Here is a 10,426-nt window from a genome sequence, read left to right on the forward strand (position 1 = left end):
TCTTGTAGAATGTGAGTCAACACTTCCATAACCAATGTAAATAGGTATGGCGACATGGGATCCCCCTGCCTAAGTCCCCGGTTCCCCTTGAAAAAGCCATGAACGTTCCCATTGACACAAATCGAATAAGTGGTAGTAGAAATACAAAGCATAATCCATTCTACCATCTTAGCATGAAACCCAAACCCAATCAAAACACTTCGAAGAAACCTCCAATCCACCGTGTCATAAGCTTTCTGAATGTCAACTTTGAAAGCACACCTCGGAGGCCCCACATTCCTATGATAGTTGTGCATCAGCTCTTGAGTTAGGAGGATATTATCCGAAATCTTTCTACCTGGAACAAAAGCAGATTGGTTAACACTAACTATCTCATTCAGCCCCTTTTTGATTCTGTCCGAAACAATCTTGCTGATGCATTTGTATAGAACATTACAGCACGCAATAGGCCGGTAATCAGTGACGGCCAATGGAGTGGGAATTTTCGGGACAAGAACGATAAGCGTATGGTTTATCTCGCGTAGGAGCTTGCCCGAATCGAAAAAATCAATAACTGCATTAGATATATCATTCCCAATAACAGGCCAAGCATTCTTGAAAAATGCAGCCGTGAACCCATCAGGGCCCGGCGCTTTATCAATGCCAATAGAGAACATAGCAGATTTTACCTCCTCCTGTGTAACCGATCTAACCATATGTGCAGCTGTGGTAGGGTTCAAGACTTTATCAAAAAGATCCGGTGCAGGAGTAAGAGAGATATCGCCTTGGGACCCCAAGAAATTTTCATAGTGAGAAACAAAAGCATGAGGAACAGCATCATTTTCATGGACAACCCCTTGAGAATCCGTAATAATGTCAATACGGCTATAATGATTCCGAACCTTCAATGACGAGTGAAAATAAGCTGAATTCATATCCCCCGCTGTCAACCAATCCACTTTTGATTTTTGCTTAAGAAAACGTTCCTCATCGAGAGCCGCAGCCTGATAATCACGGTTCAAGCCAGCTTCTTCAGCCCGGAGATCCGCATTGAAAGGATCTATATCAATACGTTGCTGAATAGAATCAAGACTAGCACGAAGCTCCTCCACTTTCTTATGAAGATTCCCTTGTTTATACAGAAGAGCTCGAAAAGGACTTTTAAGAAGGCGGAGCCGTTTAACAACTTGAAATTGGAAAACTCCATCCACTCTAGTTTCCCAAGTCTTTTTAACTATCTCCATAAATTCAGGTTTATGCACTAGAAAATTAGCGAACTTAAAAGACCGGGGTTTCAACTTACCAGCTTCTGGGATTTTAAGAATACACGGGCAGTGATCAGACATTCTATACGGGTGAAAGATAGCAACAGAATTCGGGTAGGCCGTGACAAACGGGGTATTACCTAGAATGCGATCAATCTTTTTCAACAAACCGGTTCCCTCCTTCGGTTTCTGACTCCACGTAAAGTGAAGACCAGATCTATTAATATCGAACATCTCCAACGAGTCAACACAATCCCGAAAATCCTTCATTCCAACTGAAACGGATGAGGACCCCATAGAATTATCCTCCATGTTCAAAGCTGAATTAAAGTCACCAAAAATAACCCAAGGATTATCACCGACCACCGCTTTATGCATGGTTAATTGACGCCATAATTCTCTTCGCGTTACATAGTAATTGGCTGCATAAACTATCGAACAAAAAATGATCCTCCTATCTAACTTAACGTAAATCTGGAGATGCATAACTTGGGAAGACTGAAAAAGGACCATGACATCGAAGATACCTGGATTCCACCCTACAATAATTCTTGTACCCTTATTACAGCTAGTACCATTGGAGGTCCAATCCCATGAACGGAAAACCGACTTACACACCTTTCCCAGCTTATCTATACCGACATGAGATTCCAAAATAGCACATAAACTCAAATTTGTATCCTTTACAATCTGACGAACCTCCATTTGTTTCAGAGGGCGGTTCAACCCCCTTATATTCCAAGAAGCAAGACTAACCATTGTAACCCGCTGTAGAAGGAGTGCTTGCCCCTTGTTTATCATTCGGTTTTTTTGAGCCTTGTAAAATAAAAGGATCCATTTCGTTATAAACTTCCACAACCTCCTCATCGTCTGAATCCACCTGATTATTCTCCGAGTTCTCTTTAGCTTCCGGACCATCCGCATCCGTATCATTCAATGCATCAAACGGATTTGGAGAAACAAACCTATTCGACGTTGAAGGTTTGTTCAAGTCCCCTTTCGGCAATGGGGCTGATTTAATCACCCCTCCCCCACTTTTAACTCCAACCGGCTGGTATTCAAACCTCTGCTTTTGCTTATTCACTGGAAATCCCGACCTCTTTGCTGTTTTCCTAGCATCCACATCCGTGAACCCATCTTTGTCTACCACAGGTTGTTTTGAAGGCCCTTTAGACTTAGGAATCTGATTAGGTTTTTGATTAGCAGCCGAAACCTTCGTGACCTGTTTAGGTTGTCTTGGGCAGTCCCCATCATGGTGTCCAAACACCTTGCAACATGCGCACCGATGAGGGCTCCATTCATACTCCACATACACTTTTTCCTTAACAAAGCCTTCACCCTCCAGATTTGGGACTGCTGTCACTATTTCCTCTTTGAAGTCCTTTTCAGCTGAAATTTCAACCAACGCTCTCGCAAAACTGCTCCTACCCCAAGAATCTAAACACATAGAGGTAGTGTACGAGTCTAGAACAATAGGGTTACCTATAGCCGTTGCAATCATGCTTAAACCATCCTCCGTGTATGCCGCAATAGGAACGTCATGTATTTTAACCCAAATTTGCACCATTTTAACTTCCTTTTTTTCCAGCTTTGACGAAGGTGACCATATATTGAGGAACAACGGTTGAGAACGGATTATCCAAGGCCCCTCTTTCATAGCATTCATCATACCCGACTCATCAGCAAATTTAAAAAAGAAAAAACCATTGGCGTTCATCATGGTTTTCTGAATTCCAAACTTCTTCCAGTTATTCCTCACAAAGTACTCAACTACCGGATAAGCAACATGATCACCAAGGAAATAACCATATAGCGTATTAATCAGCTTATCTTTAACAGCCCTAACCGATTCCTTTGGCAAGACAACATCACAACCCTCATGAGCTTCGGGACTAGCAAGGTTCCGAAAATTAACTTTCCTGGAAGTGGAAACCCCAACCGTATCAGCGTACGAAATAGGAGATTTACCTGGATCCTTACGGGTACTCTGGTCGGTTTGCACACCTTCATGATTGAACAGAGTAGCCGAAACACTAGGGTTTGCATGGGGATCCTTAGCTGCCTCCATAAAACTTCCTCCCCAAGCCGAACCCGTATTCACCTCCACAGGTTTAGAGATTCCCATTAATCCATCAATAACCGAACTGTTATTAGTTGAGTAAATACCACGCCTAGGAAACAAATTGTTTCCCTCAATGTTCGTCACCGGTAACCCTATACCACATACCGGTGGTGACACTCCCCGACGTTTCCGCCACGGTTTGTTGTTTTAACATGGTCGGGGTGTGACATGGTATGCTTAGATAAACGTAATGACTATTGCTTGAGAACACTTGTGTGCTTACTCTCTTCTGTCATCGCATTTTCTTGCGAACCTCTTTCACTTATGTTGCCTTTGATATGAAGATCATGGCTGGACGCATTAACATGACTCAAGCCCAGTTGACGGCTCTGATTAACGAACAAGTTGCTGCGGCACTTGCAGCCGCACAAGCAGGAGGTATACCCTGCAACTGTAACCCACTCTAGGATCCTTAGATCCTACACTTCTAAACCAACTTTTTTGTTTAACCTTGTCCTGTTCTTATAGACAACAGGTCAACACGCTCAGCAACCTATTTGCACCTTCAAAACTTTCATGGACTGTCGTCCTAGCACATTCAGTGGCATTGAAGGAACAGTTGGACTCCTCCATTGGTTTGAAAAGCTCGAGTCCGTATTTGAGATGTGTGAATGCCCTGAGGCTCGCAGGGTGAAGTACGCCACTGGTACTCTTGAAGGCATTGCGCTGACTTGGTGGAATGTGCAAGTTCAGATGTTAGGGTTGGCAGCTGCTAACGCCACCCCTTGGAATGATTTCAAGGAACTAATCAAGCGGGAATACTGTACACGTGATGACATCCACAAGATGGAAGTGGAGTTCTTTAATCTGAAAATGACGGGGTCAGAGATTGAGGCTTATACGAAAAGATCAAACGAGCTGGCCATCTTGTGTCCAACCATGGTGGACCCTCCTATCAGGCGTATTGAGTTGTATCTCAAAGGACTAGTACCAGAAATACAAAGTCTTGTGACATCGGCCAACCTCGCTAATATCCAGGATATTACACGCCTTGCTCATCGCCTCACAGATCAGGCAGTGGAATAGAACAAGCTGCCCAAACGTATCAGCGCTACTAATGCTACTACTTCCGCTACTCCCAGTGACAACAAGCGGAAATGGGATGGGGATTCCAGCAAGGGTTCGACTACAGTTCAGTCCCAGGCACAACAACGAAAGACTGATAACTACCAGAGTCCTGATCAACAATTTTCTGGTAGTCAAAGACAGGGTGGATATCGAGGAAACCTCCCAAGGTGCAGCACATGCAACAGGCATCACAATGGCCAGTGCAACAAGGGTCGTTGTCAGAGGTGTCTCAAGATGGGTCATGAGGCTAAAGATTGCAGGAGCTCACGACCTGCGAATCAGAATCAGCAACAACAACCACCCGCTCCACGAAACCAGCAGCAACAACAACAGCGAGGCAATAGGGGATGCTTTCAGTGTGGTGTTGAAGGCCATTTCAAGCGGGATTGCCCCCAGTTAAACCAAAATCAGAACAACAACAACAATAATCAGGGCAATGGGAACAAAAACGGGGGAAACAATGATGTAAATAATGTTGCCAGAGGTCGTGCATTTGTGTTGGGTCAGGGTGATGCAAGGAATGATCCTAACGTGGTAATGGGTAAGTTTCTTCTCGACGACTTTTATGTTACTGTTTTATTTGATTCGGGTGCGGATACCAGTTACATGTCTCTGAAAGTTAGTCAAATGCTCAAGCGCACACCAACACTTTTGAACACTAAACATGTCGTAGAGTTAGCTAACGGTAAAAGTCTAGAGACCACACACATAGTTCTGGGTTGTAATCTTATCCTCGCTGGTCAGACTTTCTCTATCGACCTCATTCCCATAGTTCTGGGTAGTTTCGACATCGTCATTGGTATGGATTGGTTATCCCAACAACAAGCAGAGATCCTATGTAAAGAGAGGATTGTTCATATTCCCTGTTCTGGCAAGGAACCTCTCGAAGTTCAAGGTGACAAGAGTGGTGCCGTGGTTGGCATCATCTCCTTCCTGAAGGCCCAGAAGTGTTTGCGAAAGGGTCATATTGCCATTTTGGCACTTGTTACTGACGCATCAACGAAAGAGAAGAGATTAGAGGATATTCCAATTGTACGCGACTATCCTCAAGTGTTTCCTGAAGATTTACCTGGGCTACCGCCTCATCGCCAGGTCGAATTCCAAATCGAGCTAGCTCCTGGAGCAGCACCAATAGCTCGTGCACCGTATCGCTTAGCCCCATCAGAATTGGAAGAACTATCCGCACAATTACAAGAGCTCTTGGATAAGGGCTTTATTCGTCCTAGCTCTTCGCCTTGGGGAGCTCCAGTATTATTTGTGAAAAAGAAGGACGATACCTTCAGGATGTGTATTGACTACCGCGAACTCAACAAGGTGACCGTGAAGAATCGCTACCCTCTTCCTCGTATTGATGACTTGTTCGACCAATTGCAAGGGTCGAGCTACTATTCGAAGATCGATCTGAGGTCAGGCTACCATCAACTGAGAGTCCGGGACGAGGACATCTCCAAAACAGCATTCAGAACTCGCTACGGCCACTACGAGTTTCTAGTTATGCCATTCGGGTTAACAAACGCACCTGCAGTCTTCATGGATCTTATGAACAAAGTGTGCAAGCCCTACCTGGATAAGTTTGTGATTGTGTTTATCGACGACATTCTGATCTACTCCAAGAGTCAGGAGGAACACGAGCAGCATTTACGACTTATTTTGGAACTCCTTCGATCAGAACAGCTGTACTCCAAGTTTTCAAAATGCGATTTCTAGCTTCGTGAAGTCCACTTTCTAGGCCACGTGGTAAACAAGGATGGGATACATGTTGATCCATCCAAGGTAGATTCGATCAGGAACTGGCCTGCACCACGTACACCAATAGAAATTCGCCAATTCTTGGGTTTGGCAGGTTACTACAGAAGATTCATCAAAGACTTCTCAAAGATTGCACAGCCGCTTACACTACTGACATAGAAAGGTGTTACTTATCATTGGGGTAATACACAAGAAACAACTTTTCAACATTTGAAGGATAAACTTTGCAGCGCACCTATCCTCTCATTGCCAGAGGGCACAGACGATTTCGTGGTTTATTGCGACGCATCAATACAGGGTCTTGGTTGCGTATTGATGCAACGGGATAAAGTCATTGCCTACGCTTCGCGCCAACTTAAGATTCACGAACGGAATTACACTACACACGATTTAGAGCTGGGAGCTGTGGTTTTCGCGCTTAAGATATGGAGACATTACCTGTACGGTACCAAATGCACCATCTACACCGATCACAGGAGTCTCGAGCATATCTTCAAGCAAAAGGAATTGAACATGCGCCAACGTCGATGGGTCGAACTTTTGAACGATTATGAATGTCCCATCAAATACCATCCAGGCAAAGCCAATGTTGTGGCTGACGCCCTCAGTCAAAAAGACACTACGCCTAGACGCGTACGAGCATTACAACTTACCATCCAGTCTAGTCTTCCTACACAGATACGAGATGCTCAGGTAAAAGCATTGAAACTAGAAAACGTCAGGGCTGAAGCCTTACGCGGCTCAAGGCAGTGGTTAGAACAAAAGGAAGATGGCGCTTATTACGTAACAGGACGCATCTGGGTCCCACTTTATGGCAACTTACGCGAACCTGTAATGGATGAAGCACATAAGTCTCGCTACTCGGTACATCCAGGTTCGGATAAAATGTACCACGACCTCAGAACTACATATTGTTGGATATAATGTTCAATTGTGGATTAAGATTCAACGTTGCCTTCAAGGTACGACCCAAAGAGTTACACTTTGGGCAACGAACATTTAACGGTGTTTTAATTGTTAATCACCGGATCACGAAATAATAAGCGTAATAAAGAAACGGGTAATTATTTGGAATAATTACGGAGAACCGGATTTAATATTATAACTAATTTGTTAATTATAATATTAAATTATATATATTGTTAATTATTTAGATAATTAAAAGGAGAGATTATTGTTTTAATTATGAGATAATTATGGAGGAGTTGTGATTAGATTACAATTCCTAATCCTTGTATATCTTTAAAAACAAAAGAAAAAGGATTTACTAGTTGGTCTCAAATTAAACTCTCAAATCAATTATGTATACGGAACTTCAAATTAATGAGATGAGATATGCTTTTCAAAAGTCAAAAAGGAAGCATAAGATTAAATAGGATTTGAGAAATTCAATTTAGTTAATTACTCCTACTATCCTCCTACGACGTAAACAAAGAAAAGTGAAGATTTTTGGCTTTTTCTTTCTCATCATTGAAGACGATAATCCAGAGATTTAAGATACCGGTGACAAGTACAAGTAAATTTTTAATCTCTTTGATTACGCAAAAGGTAAGTAAAGTTTTAAACTTTATTGTCTTTAGTTTAAAGGTTTCGTTTGAAATCGTTTCAAACGAACAAATATGATTTCGTGGTCAATGATCATCTAGCGAGATCGTTCGTTGAACCAAGGTGTCTTTCTTGGATGTCACGATTCTTTAGTTTTAATATAACCTATTTTGATTGTAATGAGATCACTGGTGGAATCGGTTTAGAACCGAACCTCGTGTACATTTTTTCCGCTGCGTTCAGTTTGTTTGACAAATTGATTAAAATTATTTTCTAAAAGTTACACGAAAATTCCAACAGTGGTATCAGAGCCACCTTACAAATCAAAGTAGGCTAATTTTATTATAGTGTTTATAGATCTATAAAATAGTTATAGAACTGCATGCTTAAAATCGAGTAGATTTGGCATAGGAACCTGTCACGTATAATAGTTATAGGCAAGTTTTATTAAGGCCAAAAAAATAACATTTGTCAAAGTCCTCTTTGAAATAATTTTTGGCCTTAACCTATTTCGTTTAGCTTAATGATCGTACTATGCAAATTCGGGTTTAGAATTTTTTTTATGAAACGCGTACCTAATTAGTTTTGAAGCTATGCGGTTAAGTAAATAAAAAAAATCGGAAATATTGAAATAGTGATTTCAATATAAAACCGATATATTTAAAAAGAAATCAGATGTCATTAAATTCTATTTTTTTCTTCTTATCGGAAATTTAATTTATAAAAAAGGTTTTTTTTAGGATGGGATCCAAGATTAAGTGGGAGCACAAAAGGGTTTGTGCTACACTTAATGGGCTCGGTTCATGTTCTTGGGCTCGAACGAACCGAACATATTCTGAACCCGGAATTGCATATTTATTTATTTTATTATGCGTTTTGCCATGAAATGTTTGTTACGTATATAAAATTAATAATTAATACACGATCATTAAAACGACAATTTTAATAAAAGGTTTATTAAGTATTGGATAGGTAATTAAAATAAACAGTTTATTTTAAAATACAAATATCAAAATTGGTTTTACAAAAATTAAAAGTTAATTTGAAAACCGTAATTAATAAAAGTTATTAATTAAAATAAATTTGCGACACGACCAACTTAGATTAAACAGGGTATTTAAAATTAATCGGTCGAGTGATTGAAAGGTGTTTCAAGTCGTCACGAATTAAAACGTAAAATTGATTTTTACAAAGGAATTGTATAGCCTATGTTCATGCCATAGGCCGTACAAGTATTTTAAAACGACCCGAACTGGTAATTTTAAAATATAACCCAAATTAAAATCGATATTCCACGCCACCCTAAATTAAGAACACCCGAACTGATCTATCCGAACCCCTGGTGCTAGTGTTTACCCTGCATCCAGGCCTACGGTTTTGGTTAGGGGTAGTTCCGCGATTTCCATGCTTACATGGGCCGGGCTACAGTTCTGATTTGAGGACAAATATCACTTTTGCGACACGAGAGCGAATGTTAGTGTTTACCCTGCATTCGTCTTCTACGGTTGTGAAAGTGGGTGTAGTTGGGGTTAACGTACCAATGCTTGACAACACTCGTCATGCGACCCCAAACCAAGAATTGTGTAGCTGACACAATTGGTGATCGTCACCTACCCTTCAATCTATGCCAGTGAAGAGTGCTAAGTCCATTCACTGAGTTATGGGGAGATGGGATCTCATCCTAATTCCTAAAATTTTGTAAATCTTGGTCAAAATTGAATTAGGTTAATGCATGAAAATTACTAATAAAATTTTCTTCTAAATTCTACAGATGTCTACAAACAATTCTGATAACACCAAATTCTCGCTTAAGTCCATCCTTGAAAATGCTAAACTTGATAATTCTAACTTCATGGATTGGTACTGCAACCTGAAAATTGTTCTTAGGGCGGATAAAAAGGCTTATGTCCTTGAAGGACCAATTCCCGAAGCACCTGCTGCTACTACGGGTCCAGCTCGCAGGACATGGGAAAAACATGTTGATGATTCCCAAGATGTGACATGTCTTATGCTTGTTATGATGATTCCAGAACTTCAGAAGAATCTGGAAAACTTGGGAGCATATGAGATGAGTGAGCAGCTGAAAAACATGTTTCAACAGCAAGCTCGTCATGAGCGTTTTGAGGTGATGAGATCTCTCATTACATGTCGCATGCAGGAAGGTACTTCGGTCAGTTCTCATGTACTGAAAATGAAGTCTTTCGTTGATCAACTGGAGGTCTGAACGCACCCCTTAGTAATGAGTTAGCTACGGATGTGATCCTTAACTCGCTACCCAATTCATATCACCAGTTCGTAATGAACTATAACATGAATGGGTGGGAAAGAACGATCCCAGAGTTGCATTAGATGCTAAAAACTGCTGAGACAAACATCCCAACTAAGGGCAATCCAGTGCTGGCGATCAGGGAAGGAAGAATTACCAAGAAGAAGCAATCCAAGGGAAAAGGCAAGGCGAGTAAGCAAGACAAGGACAAAGGCAAAAAGGTTGCCACTCCGAAGGCAAAGCCTCATAAAGATGCCAAGTGTTTTCACTGTGATGAGATCGGGCATTGGAAGAGGAATTGTCCCAAGTACTTGGCTGAGTTGAAGCTTAAGAAGCTGCAGATAGGAGAATCCTCAGGTATACATGTTATTGATCTATTTTCCTTTTTTTTGGGTAAAGGGTTACCCCGGTGATTCTATTATAGACAACCGC

At 41.4% G+C, this 10,426-nt stretch overlaps 1 protein-coding gene across 1 annotated transcript; it reads right to left on the reverse strand.

Annotated features, from left to right (window-relative positions):
• Positions 1 to 1,995: 1,995 nt before the first annotated feature.
• On the reverse strand, positions 1,996 to 3,369 carry LOC110881961. Its single transcript, XM_022130083.1, has one exon. The coding sequence runs from the start codon at positions 3,367 to 3,369 to the stop codon at positions 1,996 to 1,998; it is 1,374 nt and encodes a 457-aa protein (XP_021985775.1).
• Positions 3,370 to 10,426: the final 7,057 nt, after the last annotated feature.

This window comes from Helianthus annuus, chromosome 10 (assembly GCF_002127325.2).
Source record: "Helianthus annuus cultivar XRQ/B chromosome 10, HanXRQr2.0-SUNRISE, whole genome shotgun sequence".
Lineage (NCBI taxonomy): Eukaryota > Viridiplantae > Streptophyta > Magnoliopsida > Asterales > Asteraceae > Helianthus > Helianthus annuus.

What these genes read in the sequence shown, in the direction of transcription:
- LOC110881961 (XM_022130083.1), bottom strand. Translation starts at nt 3,369, where the DNA reads ATGGGAATCTCTAAACCTGTGGAGGTGAATACGGGTTCGGCTTGGGGA.